Consider the following 14,811-nt stretch of genomic DNA (forward strand, 5'->3'; position numbering starts at 1 on the left):
AGGTTAGCAATGGAAAGGTAATTTAAGAACATAAAAATAACCTTACTAGGTCCATCTAGCCCAGTATCCCGTCTTCATGGAGGTCAATCCAAGTCACAAGTACCTGGCAAAAAAAAAAATAGTGGCAGCATTCCAAAATCTCTAAGAGTATCAAGATTCCAGAACCCCAAATTGTAGCAACATTTATTTATTTATTTTTTATTTCTAGCCCGTCTTCCCCGAAGCGCAGAATGGGTTACACGTGGAATCTCCAAAGACTAGCAAGAGTCCATATAGAATCCCAAAGAGTAGCAGCATTCCATGCCACCAATCCAGGGCATGCAATGGCTTCTCCCATGTCTGTCTCAACAGCAGTTTATGGACTTAACCTTTTTTAAAACCAGCTACATTAACCACTCTCACCACATCCTCTGGCAACACATTCCAGAGTTAACTATTCTCCGAGTGAAAAAATATTTCCTCCTATTGGTTTAAAAAAAATTACTCTGTAACCTCATCGAGTGTCCCCTCAAGCAGGAAGTGGTGGAGTTTGAGGACCTTAGGACATATGATGACTATTTTCCAGGTTTCGGGGGAGGAGGGGGGGTCAGGACCTTGGAAGAGGCTCATTGCTACCATGTGATGTATATATGTAGCTACAATAGCAATGTGGCACTTAATGATCACGGTATGGGTGTGATCGTGAGACGCTGGTGTTAATTTCATTGCCTTCAGGGTTGCAAGGATTGCAGAAAGAGTAGGGATATTAAAGTTAGTTAAAGTGAGTGTGTGTTGCTCTTAGAGGTGTCAGGCTGAGAGGGTGACCCATCAGTTGAGTGTTATTTAGGGAATCTTGCAGAGACAGTATCTTACCTGAAAAGAAAGTAGCCAGTGTTTGAGTTGATGGTAAGGAGACAGCCCTAGTATATTTCCAGTTTTTAAACTGCTCTATTTATTATAATTTTGCTCTTTTCTTCTAAATTGTCAATTTCTTCTTTTATTCAACATTCAATTTTCTGCAGGAGTTTCTTTTCAAAATTATTTACATGCATTATATTAACCTGAATAGTATTAATATGACAAGTCTACCAAGAAGAAAGATACTCGTACATGGCCCATTGCTTGGTCATTCGAAATAGTGAACCTGAAAGGTTTCTATGTGCTCTTATTGGGTAAAACATGCAGGACTGTTTTCTCTGTTTCCATCTACTGATCAGTAGACATAACCACACATTCTGGACTGGTCTGGTAGGATGAACAGAAAGAAAATTAGCAGGTAAGATCTAATTTCTCATTCCTGCATGAATGAGTGGAGAAGATAAGAGCACCTACCCTGTTGGTATAAAGAGCTGAGAACCAAGAAGAGAATCTTGGGAAGCACTAATAGAGAACGAAGAATGAAATAGGAATTGTTAACAGCTTGAAAGAAAGACAAGAGGCAGGAAGGGAGACGGTTATAGAGCTGGCCAGAGATGCAAGTTCAACAGACAGATCAAATAGAAGAACAGAAGATTGTTGAAGGATGGCCATGTCAAAGTGGTTAACCCGTGAAAGAGGACAGATTCTATAGAATGGAGAACCGACGGTTTTAATAAACAGGAGGTTAAGGATCAGAGAATAAATAGTGTGCTTGATGAGAGCAGGAAAAACGAGCTGATAGTTGGAAACAGAGTAGAGCTGTACTGAGCCAGAATCATGTCCTATGCAAGATGCCCCCTGGCACCCCCGCCCTATCCACAGCACCGTAACCAAGCGGAGGAGACAACGGACAGGGAGCGGTTTGGGTGCACAGCCGCACTACTAAAGCTTGGCTTTATATACCGAGTCATCATTCTAAGAAAGCTTGACTCGGTTTATAGTCGTTAACTTAACAAATAGAAACCATAAAAAATAATAGCAAAATTTCAAGAAAGTTAATTTTCAAAGTGTTTAGCAAATAAAATAGTTTTTAAAGATTTACGAAAAAATAGAAGCGAACCAGGGCTCCTTAAAATAAAAGGAAGATAATTCCGAAGTTGAGAGAACTTAAAAACCAGAGATTGACTAAAAATCTTGACTCCTTTAATCCCTTATTTAGAAGGAAGGGAAAGTTTAAATTATTGGATGCCTCTTGCAAAAGAGAATCTGTAAACAGTCCAAGATAAAGGAATAAGAGGAGTAAAGATACCATATAGGATTTTGAAAGCAACACAAGCACATTTAAATTGAACTCTAAAATAAACTGGAAGCCAATGAAGACTCTAAAGCAACGGAGTCACACGGTTAAATTTACGTTTCCCAAAGATCAATTTTGCAGCAGTATTCTGAATTAATTACCATTTATAAAGACAGATTTTTGTAATGCTGAGATAGATAACGTTGCAGTAATCAAGGCGAGATAATATAATTGACTGAACTGAAATAAAAAAATGACGGTGATGAAAGAGATGTCTAACCTTCCTCAGCATAAGTAGATTAAAGAAGCATTTCTTGACCACGGAGTTTATTTGATCCTTTAAAGAAAGAGAGGAGTCAAAAAGGACTCCCAAAATCTTAGCAGAAAACTCAATTTGTAGGGAGGATCTAGAGACCAGAGCTACAGAAGGGGGAAGACAGTCCAATTTTGGACTTAATCATAATAATTTGGTTTTAGTTATATTACGCTTCATCCGGACAGATTGAGCCCAGGCTTGAAGTTTGGAGATACAAAGATTTACTTTAGATACTAGATCAGTAATATCCGGATCTATCTCTATCAATATGAAGATATCATCCGCATAAGTGAATAAAGTTTCCCAAGTTGACAGCTTAAAGATGTTCAAGGTGGTCATATAAAGATTGAATAAGATTGGAGAGAGTGGAGAACCCTGAGGAACCCCACAAGGAGGCTGCCAAGAGTTGGAAATATTACCTTCAAAGTTTACTGAATAGGAACGATACAAAAGAAATTTAGAAAACCAATCCAAGACTACCTAATGGAGACCTATGTCTGAAAGTAACTGAAGAAGAATATCATGATGAACTACATCAAATGCTGCAGTTAGATCAAACTGAAGTAGAATAGAACATTTATTTTGGAGATGAATTTGTTGAATTTTTGAAAGAAGAGAAATCAATAGGGTTGCAGTGCTAAAGTTAGAACGAAACCCATGTTGGAATGATTGAAGTAAATAAATTTTCTCTAAATAGTCAGTAAGTTGACCAGCTAGAATTGATTCTAACATTTTTGTCAATAGAGGTATATTAGTAATTGGTCGATAATGAGAAGGAATTGTGTGAAAAGTAACCATTTTCCAAAGAAAAATTCAGTAAAGCAGTTAGCCACATTATAGCTTGAGGAGAAATATTAAGGAATAAATAAGATGGAAAAGGGTCCAATGAACATTTACACTTTCTCATCCTTTCACACAGTCTAGAAACTTGAAGTTCAGATACTGGAGTGAAAGAGTGCCAATAGTGATCAGCTGGTATTTCCTCTGTAGAATTTTGGAAATGTATAGGGAGAAAAAGATTGTCTAATAAAAGAGACTTTATCTTGAAAGATGCAAGCTAAAGTATTAGCAGAGGGAGATGGAGTATAGGGTTCAGAGGACAAATTATGGCAGAGACAGCAAGACCACCACCAGAAGAGAGACAGGAAGAAGAGATAAGAGGAAGGACAAAAATGGTTAATATTTGTTGGCAGAATCAAGGTAAGACTGAAGGAACAGGAGAGTGGAGAAGTAGCCCACTGGGCTGAGATCCAGGGCAGCCGGGTTCAACAAATTTTCCCTGTTCCATCCCCGCGAGCTCTGTCCTCATCTGCAAAAGCCTCAAACGTTTTAAATCATAAGTGTTCAAGGCAGAGCTTACAGGAATGGGGCAGGGACAGAACGGGGACACATTTGTCCCAGTGTCATTCTCTAAGTCCACCGCTGCTCCTTGTGACCCTGGGCAAGCCACTTAACTCTCCATTGCGCCAGGTACAAAACGTAGATTGTGAGCCCAGTAGGGACAGAGAAAGAACCTGCAAATGTCTAGTAGCAGTATAGAAATGATAAGTAATAACAGCAGTAGAACAACTGATGAGAAGACAGGAGAGATTTGGTGGGAAGGGAGCATCAACTGAGGCGGGCAGAGCGATTAAAAAAGCATCAGTACTTTGTGTAGGATAGAAAGTTTTCTTCCACTGCAGTTGGGGGTTCGCTGATGGGTATGTTATAGCCAGGAGTAAAATGCGGGAAGACAGAGGAAGATGGGGCTGAATTTAAGAGAAGGGGAAGAAGCTGACAAGAATGAACTGTCCCAAGTCCTGAATGAGATGCTGAGTGCAGAAGGGAGTGGAAATAAAAGCTCAGAATTAATAATAAACTTGATAGATATTAGAATAGGAAGGACAGGGATTTGTTTAGCTGTCTTAAACATTTAAGATTCCTGAGATGGCACAGGAGGTGGTCTCATTAGATGAACCACGTGGAGGTCCTTGAAGGACCACAAGTCTTGGAACTCAAGCTAATGAAGTGATAGGCTTTGTGAAATAGAGCTGCCTGAGGGATTCCCTCTAGGACAGCAGTAAATATATAGCGAGCTGAATGATGTTTCAAATGGTCAATAATTCGTGTGTTTCTTCACCGTAGCATGAGAAATGAGGTCCTCAAGCTGGCAACGGAACATGAGCACTGTCAGAAAGAGGTTAGAAGTGAGCAATACAACCAAATAATCCTTCCAATCCCAGGTCAAGTATAGGTTTCCCCGATAACAGGTACCGAACTCCTGATAACATGTAACCCAGTCTCAGGTTGTGCAGTGACCAGATGTTATGTAGCTTATTTAAAGTCATGTAGAGGATTTCCAATAAGATGTACCTCAAACCCCACCAAATATTGGATTCCTGTTAACCCAGTATCCCACAAAAATGAAAAACTCTGTGGAGGTGGTGATGTTCAAGATGCAGGCTTTATTTAAAACATACAATTGATAATCCACATAAAATATATCTAGGGAAGGCTGCCCAATTCCGGTCCTCGATATCTACTGACCAGGCTAGGTTTTTAGGATATCCACAATGAATATGCATGAGAGAGATTTGCATACCAAGAAGGCAGTGCAGACAAATCTCTCTCATGCATATTCATTGTGGATATCCTGGAAAACCTGGCCTGCCAGTAGATCTCAAGGACCAGAATTGGACAGCCCTGATCTAGGGTTTAGGTCCTAGATATATTGTATGTTTTAAATAAAGCCTGCTTCTTGAACATCCCACCTCCACAGTTTTTCGTTTTTGTTGGATTTTGCATTCTCTGTGGGATTAAGGGTCAATCTTCGTGTTTGTTCTTCTGTAACCCATGTATCCCAGTCCCACATAAAACAGAAGGCTCCTTGAGCACTCTTTCCTTTGAGTTCTCAGGCTAAGTTCACCAAAAGACACCTATCTACTATAATAAAATGCTAAGCGCGCATGCGCACTCTTACCGGCGTGTTCCCTGATCTGTAGGTCCGTGGTCGGCAGAGTGTGCATGCGCGAGTCTCCAGGACTGTCTTCTGCACCTGTGCTATGCCAATTGCGGGGTTTAAAAGCTGCGGCGTCACCGCCACCTGTAAACTTTTAAAAAACCCTTCAAAATGCGGTAAGGGAAGGGGGGGCCAATAAAGAAGAGGACTCTAGCTGCGAGCCGCAAGGAAGAAGCTGGGCCTGCCTGCCTGGAGGGAACGCTATAAGGGAAGGGGGGGCCATGGAGCAGGCTAGACCACGGGAAGGGAAGGGGGAGGAGCCGAACGGAGCAGCCAGATCACAGCAGGCCAGAACACGGGGAGGAGCCGAACGGAGCAAGCCAGATCGCGGTAAGAGAAGGGAAAAGGGGGGTGGGGGAAATGCTGCTACTGCTGCACAGGGACCTGGAGGGTAAGGAAAATACCGCTGCTGCTGCTGCACAGGGAAGTGGGGGGGAGGGAAATGCTGTTGCTCCACAGGGAAGTGGAGTGGAAATGCTGCTGTACAGTGAAATGGAGGGAAAGAATGACAGACAGACAGACAGCAGGAGGGAGGGAGACAGACAGAAAGGAAGAAAGACACAGGGGCAGGAAGAGGGACAGAAAGACAGACAGAGAAAGGGGGCCAAGGAGAGAGAGACAGAAAGAAAGAAAGACAGACAGACATTTATTCTAGCACCTGTTAATGTAACAAGCTTAAAGACTAGTTAGTTATAATAGGAAAAACAGAGCCTCCCCAAATATGAATGCACTGTATCCTTATTCCCAAGGAGCCCATCTTCAGCAGTGTGCACTCAAACCATACTGGACCACTGTGTCCAACTCTTTCCCAAGGCAGAAGGAGAGAACTGGTGAAACTCTGTTGCATAAACCTTGAATGAGAACACAGAATGTAATCGGAGGGCTATATTTTCAGAGACAAACAGCATGCCAATCTAGGCACCCAAGCCAGAGCTGACTCTGCACTTGAATATTAGAAAGGGCACCAGGATGAGGCATTCCATTCAGTAAGAAATGGGGCAACTTGGAGAAGAACATTAGTTTAGTGCTACAATATGTAAGACTATCTCCCCCTCTATGACACCCAGCTTGGGACATCTGTCATTATTTGTTATGTTAGAGCCCTTTAAAACATTACATCAGTGTCTTTTATTCCGCCAATACCTTGCGGCTCTAGGCGGATTACAAAAGAGGTGATCTGGACATACCCAGTGAAATTACAAGATAGTTAATTAGATGAAGCGTTAGGATATGGGGATAGACTGAGAAGGTCAGTTAGATCATTTGCTAGATTTCACAAATTTCCTGAGTTTTTCATTCTTTCCTGAAGGTTCTTGTGGTTGCTTTTACCATAATATTAAATGTCTGGGGGTCCTTAGACTGGAGAATGATCGCAGCTTGATAAAAGAGATCTAAAATCCAAGTGCTCCTTGAATGCTTGTGAGGGGGAGTGTGATATGGAATAGGGGGACTCACTCAATCACTTCCCAGCTGAGGATCTGTCCATCAATGTGATGATTGTAGGGCTGTTCTCATATAACATTGGGTGTACATTTCTATCATCTCTAGCTGTGCTGACCTTATGCCCTTCTCTCCGAAAATGGTTGAAAGGATAGGGTGGTGGGAGGAACCTAGTAATGGAAATTTGCATGCATATGTACACAAACTGCTTTTCTACTCAAAGTGGAAGAATCTTAACTGGCCAGATTGGATGAGCCAATTATATTTTGATTTATTTAACAGAACACCTGCACAGATTTCAAAACTGTCTTCTGTGTTTTTTATTAGAGAATGACATGGTGGTAGTTACCCATGGCTAGCCACGGGTAACCCGCCGAAACGGTGTGGGGGGGAGGGAAGTGCTCACTGCGGACACGGGGACAAGGCCATCCACTGCCCCATGGAGCGGTGAATAGCCTTGTCCCTGCAGTTAAGGGAGGGAAGGCGCGCAGTCAACGATCGTGCGCGGCCCTCTCCCTACCTCTAGCCAAATCTCTCTCTCTCCTTCCCTCCCCCTTACCTTCGCAGCGCTTTAGAAAATAAATTGAAGCCGGCAAAGCCTGCCTGTGCCGCCCTGCAGTCGCATGTCTGTGGGCAGAAGCTTCTCCTCTGACACAACTTCTGGTTGCCATCAGAAGCTTCTGCCCACACACACGACTGCAGGGCAGCACAGGCAGGCTTCACCGGCGTCAGTTTCTTTTCTAAAGTGCCGTGAAGGTAAGGGGAAAGGAGGGAGATAGATTTGGCTGGAGGGAGGGAAGGGGCCATGCGTGCAATCGGTGACTGCGCGCCTTCCCTCCCTTAAGTTTCTTTATGCTGCGAAGGAAAGGGGGAGGGAGGGAGATTCTCAGTCGGCTGAAGGGCGGTGAGATGGCAAGAGAGAATGGTGGATGCTGCGGGGACAGGGCGGTGAAGGGGACAGGGATGGGGCTGTGAAGGGGATGGTGGTCTGGTGACGGGGACAGATTTTTTTCCATAGTTTTTATTTGCCAGCGTTGACTGATATTTCGTCTTGTTCAGCTGCAGCAGGCTTATTGTGAGCTGAACAAGAGGATCACGGAGCATGACAAATGCGTGATTAAGCACAGCGACAAGGTGCAGCTGACCCTGCAGGTGAGGAGGGAAATGAAAGGAAGGGTCATAAAGCAAACCAGCTAAGAAGGAACCAACTGGGCTTTCCATCTTTTTCATCTGAAGAAAGTTCCTGAAAGGGCAGAAGCACCATCAGACTTATTAGTGGTATAAGGAAAAATGAGATTCTACCTGCTAATTTTCTTTCCTTTAGTCTCAACAGATCAGTCCCAAAGTTATAGATTATGTCCATCTATGGAGGTGGAGATAGGGAACAGAACCGAACTGAGGCACTGTGCAGATGTTCCAAATTAGTAGGAACAGCTGCCCTTCATGTTTAATAAGTCCAGAGGTGCAGCATAATTGTACATTTATGGGAAGTCCAACCAGGTTGTGATCCCATTTGAGATCCCGACCCCGTTTGGGAAGCTTTACATCAGGGTTGTCCAACATCGGCCCTCAAGGGATGCAATCCAGTTGGGTTTTTAGGCTTTCCCCAATGAATTTGCATGCGATGTATTTGTATGCAAATAGGTCTCATGCATATTCATTTGGAAAATTCTGAGAATCTGACCTGGCAAAAGCCAAAGTTAGATGCCCCTGCTCTACACCAAGGCCTAGTAAACACTAGGCACAGAGGAGCATGAGGAGTCCAGAAACCTGTGAAAGCCTTCATGATCCACTGGGCAATGACGACAATGATTTCCCTCATAATTGGAATCTCCTGAGGCTGGTTTAAAATAGGGAGAGCTATTCCCCTTAACCCCCGAAGGAAAAAGTAACATTTGCTTTAATGTACCAGAGAGCTGTAGGTTGCACAAAGCCCTATGTAGAGTGATGCCAGCAAACCAGTTGTTCTCTGACTGCTGGGAAGGGGGAAAAACCTATCCACCTGGATTGATCTGGTATGGCTCAAGGAAAGAAAATAATCAGGTAAGAACACATTTTTCCTTTATAGCATTAAAGCTTGCTAAATATACACAACATAAAATCATATTCATATGTGTAAAAATCTGAATTTTTGTGAGCAGAAGATAGTGTCAATGGCAGCAAATGTTTCAAAAATATACAAATTTATGATCTGATCTTATGCTCATACAACCTTTCCTGCGCCAAGTATTTTTGTGGGCAAAAATTCAGATATGTGTTCTTAGAGCCCAAAGCAGAAACCTGCACAGGCATCGTACACTTTTTTTTTTTATCATCATCACTGGAATTGGCATACTATAGTTTACTGCATTGGAAGATCAGTATTTTTTTAAGCATGCTTTAAATTGTCTTCTGGCATTTACAGGACTGTTATTTTTCTTAGCAGCAGCACAGCGACAGAACACGTACTCTCTCGATGTGACACCGGGTGCAAGGGCTGATTGTGTATTCTTGTTTACAGGCCATCCACGATGCGGAGGCCACTGTGGAATTTGCAAGATTGGCAGCAATAAAGGCGGAGGAGAGGCTGTCCTTGGCAAGGCTTCGTCTTAGGGAGCAGACAGACAGTGGTGAGAAAAAGCAAGGGCAGGGAGAAATCGAGGCTGGGAGGCTACGGGGCCGTACCTAGATGGCAGAATTACCAATGTCACAGCACTAACTTGAACCTATGTGAAAAGAAACCTAAAGGCCTGTATGGTGAAGGCGTTTCTGCAGCATGTCCTCTTATGCAGCTCATCATGTGTCTTGCTGAACAACCAACTCTGAACCTAATGGCCAAATTCTATAAATGGTATGAAACTTTGTGTGTACAAAATTGCATGCTGTCCCGAGATGTGTGCGCAAGTAAATTGGCTATTATCAAGAAAGGTATTACAAGCAGAACGAAAGAAGTTATCCTGCCGTTGTATCGGGCGATGGTGCACCCGCATCTGGAGTACTGCGTCCAATATTGGTAGCCGAACCTTAGGAAGGATATGGCGATAGTCGAGAGGGTTCAGAAAAAAGCGACATGATTGATAAAAGGTATGGAAAACCTTCATACGCTGAAAGATTGGAGAAACTGGGGCTCTTTTCCCTGGAGAAGCGGAGACTTAGAGGGGACATGATAGAGACTTACAAGATCATGAAGGGCATAGAGAAAGTGGAGAGGGACAGATTCTTCAAACTTTCGAAAACTACAAGAACAAGAGGGCATTCGGAAAAATTAAGAGGGGACAGATTCAGAACCAATGTTAGGAAGTTCTTCTTCACCCAAAGGGTGGTGGACACCTGGAATGCGCTTCCAGATGACGTGATAGGACAGAGTACGGTATTGGGGTTCAAGAAGGGATTGGACAATTTCCTGAAGGAAAAGGGGATAGAAGGGTATAGATAGAGGATTACTATACAGGTCCTGTACCTGATGGGCTGCCGCATGAGTGGACTGCTGGGCATAGTAACATAGTAGATGTCAGCAGATAAAGATTCGAATGGTCCATCCAGTCTGCCCAACCTGATTCAATTTAAATTTTTAAATTTTTTTTCTTAGCTATTTCTGGGCAAGAATCCAAAGCTCTACCCGGTACTGTGCTTGGGTTCCAACTGCCAAAATCTCCGTTAAAACCACGCTTCTTTGAACTCAGTCACAGTTTTCCTCTCCACCACCTCTCTCGGGAGCGCATTCCAGGCATCCACCATCCTCTCCGTAAAGTAGAACTTCCTAACATTGCCTTTGAATCTACCATCCCTCAACCTCAAATTATGTCCTTTGGTTTTACCATTTTCCTTTCTCTGGAAAAGATTTTGTTCTACGTTAATACCCTTCAAGTATTTGAACGTCTGAATCAAATCTCCCCTGTCCCTCCTTTCCTCTAGGGTATACAAATTCAGGGCTTCCAGTCTCTCCTTATACGTCTTCTGGCGCAGGCCTTCTATCATTTTTGTTGCCCTCCTCTGGACCGCCTCAAGTCTTCTTATGTCCTTCGCCAGATACGGTCTCCAAAACTGAACACAATACTCCAAGTGGGGGCCTTACCAATGACCTGTACAGGGGCATCAATACTTTCTTCCTTCTACTGGCTACACCTCTCTTTATACAGCCCAGCATCAGGGGTGTTAAACTTGGCGGGTCTCATGCTGGGTCCCTACTCCCACCTTCCTCCACCTCCCCACATTTTTGTAGAGGTGCCTCAGCCAGCAGCCTGGCCCCCTGGTTGGTCAGCCCTCCAGCTTTGAGAGCTGTGGAGTCTGTTCTGAGTAAGAAGGGGGGGGAAAAAAATCCTGAGGTGTGCCGGTCTAAAGGGCTCAGTTCCCTTTAAAGCTGCCATTTGTATTGTTTTTTCTCATCTAACCTAAACCATCCCAGCCCATCCCCAGTTTTTAAACTGAGATGTGGGGGAAAGTCAACAGTCACCCGGGAACCGACAAGAGGGGAGCTATTTTAGATTTGGTCCTTAGTGGAATGCAAGGCATAGTACAGGAGTTAACTGTGTTGGGTTTGCTGGGAAACAGTGATCATAATGTGATCAAATTTGAGCTGCTGGCTAGAGTAACGTCACAAAAGAAATCTACTGTAGGGGCATTTAATTTTTGAAAGGGTGACTATGATAAAATGCTTAAAAAAAAGCTAAAAGGATCAGTTGCAAAGGTTAGGACTGTAAATTAGGCGGTATTTAAAAATACCATTGTGGAAGCCCAGACCAGATGTATTCCACGTATCAGCAAAGGTGGAAAGAAAAGGAAATGAGAGTCGGCATGGTTGAAAGGTGAAGTGAAAGAGGCTATTAGAGCCAAGAAAACACCCTTTAAAGAATGGAAAAAGGATCCAAATGAAAAAAATATGAAGAAACACAAGCACTGGTAAGTTAGATGGGAAGCACTGATAAAGACAGTTAAGAAAGAATGTTTTTTTGTTTAAATCTTTATTGATTTTCAAACTTTGATAGTGCAATACAATTGGTAAATCATAAAATACTACATAGAACGCACTAATAACAATACAATTATTACATTAAACAGTCATTTACTCCCATCCTCATCTTAATTATTAATACAATGAAACATATGTTGTGATTTCAATATTATAATTGCATAATTTAACTCCTCAAAGTACATTTCCCTCCCTGGATGTGTAAAGAAATCTAATGAAAAGGGAAGAAACATGACCCTTACTGTAATGCAACATAAGTAGTCAATGGACTCCATACATCATTAAAGAACTTACTAGTCCCCAAACGTTCCGCCATCAAAAAACTAAGAAAGAATATGAAGAGAAACTTGCAAAAGAGGCAAAAACTCATAGCAATTTTTTTAGGTACATCAGAAGCAGAAAACCTGTGAGAGAATCTGTGGGATCGTTGCATGATCAAGGAGCAAAAGGGGCGCTCAGGGAGGATAAGTTCATAGCGGAAAGACTGAATGAATTCTTTGCTTCACTCTTTACGGAAGAAGATGTAAGAGATCTACCTAAAATTTCAAGGGTGATGATGCAGAGACACTGAAAGAAATCTCGGTGAATCTGGAAGATGTACTTAGCCAAATTGACAAGTTAAAAAGTGATAAATCGCCAAGACTGGATAGTATACATCCCAGGGTACTAAAAGAGCTCAAACATGAAATTACTGACCTGCTGTTAGTAACCTGTCGCTAAAATTGTCTATAGTACCTGAAGATTGGAGGGTGGCCAATGTTACACCGATTTTAGAAAGGGATCCAGGGGAGATCGGTAAATTACAAACCAGTAAGCCTCACTTCAGTGCCGGGAAAAATGGCGGAAACAATTATAAAAAATAAAATTGTGGAACATGTAGACAAATATGATTTAATGAGACGGAATCAGCATGGGTTCAGCCGAGGGAGATCTTGCCTCACAAACTTGCTTCACTTCTTTGAAGGTGTGAATAAACATGTGGATAAAGGTTAACTGGTTGATATAGTGTATCTAGATTTTTAGAAAGCTTTTGAGAGGCTCCTGAGAAAATTAAAGTATCATGGGATAGGTGGTAAAGTTCAGTTGTGGATTAGGAATTGGTTATGTACATCTGTTTCAGAATAAATCTGGAGGAAAAGGAAAAAAAAAAAAAAAAGGAAACGTAGGGTTAAATGATCATTTTTCTCAATGGAGGAGAGTAAACATTGGAGTGTCGCAGGGGTCTGTCCTGGGACCAGTGCTATTTAACTTACTTATAAATGATCTGGAAATTTGAACTACGAGTGAGATGATTAAATTTGCAGATGACGCTAAACTGTTCAAAGTTGTTAAAACGCATGTGGATTGTGAAAAATTGCAGGTGAACCTTAGGAAATTGGAAGACTGGGTGACAAATGGCAAATTAAATATAATGTGGATAAATGCAAAGTGATGCACATTGGGAAGAATAACCTGAATCACAGTTAGTGGATGCTACGGTCCACCTTGGGGATTAGCATCCAAGAAAAGGATCTGGGTATCTTCGTAGATAATACGACAAAACCTTCCGCCCAATGTGGAGCGGCTGCCAAAAAAGCAAACAGGATGCTAGGAATTATTTAAAAAGGGATGGTTAACAAGACTAAGAATGTCATAATGCCCCTGTATCGCTCCATGGTGCGACCTCATCTGGAGTATTGCGTTTAATTCTGGTCTCCTTATCTCAAGAAAGATATAATGGTGCTAGAAAAGGTTCAAAGAACAGCGACCAAGATGATAAAGGGGATGGAACTCCTTTCATATGAGGAAAGACTAAAACAGTTAGGGATCTTCAGCTTGGAAAAGAGACGGCTGAGGGGAGATATGATTGAAGTCTACAAAATCCTACAAGTGGATCAATTTTTCACTCCATCAAAAATTACAAAGACTAGGGGACACTCAATGAAGTTACAGGGAAATACTTTTAATACCAATAGGAGAAAATTTTTTTTCACTCAGAGAATAGTTAAGCTCTGGAACGCATTGCCAGAAGATGTGATTAAGAGCAGATAGCGTAGCTGGTTTTAAGAAAGATTTGTACAATTTCCTGGAGGAAAAGTCCATAATCTGTTATTGAGAAAGGCATGGGGGAAGCCACTGCTTGCCCTGTATCGGTAGCATGGAATATTGCTACTCCTTGGGTTTTGGCCAGGTACTAGTGACCTGGATTGGCCTCCGTGAGAATGAACTACTGGGCTTGATGGACCATTGGTCTGACCCAGTAAGGCTATTCTTAAGTTCTTATGTAACTGAATGGTCATATATGGGACACAGACTGTGCAAGTCTGCCCAGTATAGTGAAAGCTGAAGCAGGCTATAGCACCAGCACAGCACAGTGAGTAAGGTCATTACAGTCCTATGAGAAAATCGAGGGGGGGAGCTAGCTTATTTAAATTGTCGGGCTCCGTCTGCACTTATGGAAGGCATGCCCTGTTACTGCACAAGAGAGTCTGCCTCTAATAGCATGCTTTTCTCAGGTTTCCAATTTGGAACCAGACCAGTCAGAGAAGGATGGGGGAGACTGGGTGTCAGAGTCCATGCCTTTACTGCCCCAGAATGAATCCTAGCTTTTAGGAGTGACATGTATATCCTGGACATATGGATGATTCAACTGGACTCTACAGACCTAGATTTTCACTTGTGTATGCTGGACACCCTGCTGGAAACTACAGACATATTTTCCTATAGCCAGGCCCAGACTGTTTGCAATGCTAACAATGATGTTCCTGTTTCCCTGCTGGGAGAATATCCCTTCAAGGTTATGCTGATCTGTTATCACTGCTATATGACTTCATAGACTTCATATGCCAGACACCCTACAAAGCCATAAAACTTTTATAATGAGCAAGGAGCTTTGCTCATGTGGGTGTAACGAGATGAAAGAACTTGGTATCAAACCATGAGTTTCCTGTCTCCCAACCAAGCTATGGGAACCAGACAGCTGGATTGTTGAAAGG

General features: G+C 42.5%; 1 protein-coding gene across 1 annotated transcript in view; it reads left to right on the plus strand.

The window, feature by feature from the left end:
- Window positions 1–14,811, plus strand: part of IQANK1 (IQ motif and ankyrin repeat containing 1) — a 105,200-nt gene that overhangs the window by 62,691 nt on the left and 27,698 nt on the right. The window contains exons 8-10 of the mRNA XM_033933108.1: window positions 4,575–4,629; window positions 7,948–8,040; window positions 9,389–9,497. Of these exons, the coding sequence (XP_033788999.1) occupies window positions 4,575–4,629; window positions 7,948–8,040; window positions 9,389–9,497 (257 nt within the window). The remainder of the gene's footprint in view (window positions 1–4,574; window positions 4,630–7,947; window positions 8,041–9,388; window positions 9,498–14,811) is intronic.

The sequence above is a fragment of the Geotrypetes seraphini genome, chromosome 2, assembly GCF_902459505.1.
Source record: "Geotrypetes seraphini chromosome 2, aGeoSer1.1, whole genome shotgun sequence".
Lineage (NCBI taxonomy): Eukaryota > Metazoa > Chordata > Amphibia > Gymnophiona > Dermophiidae > Geotrypetes > Geotrypetes seraphini.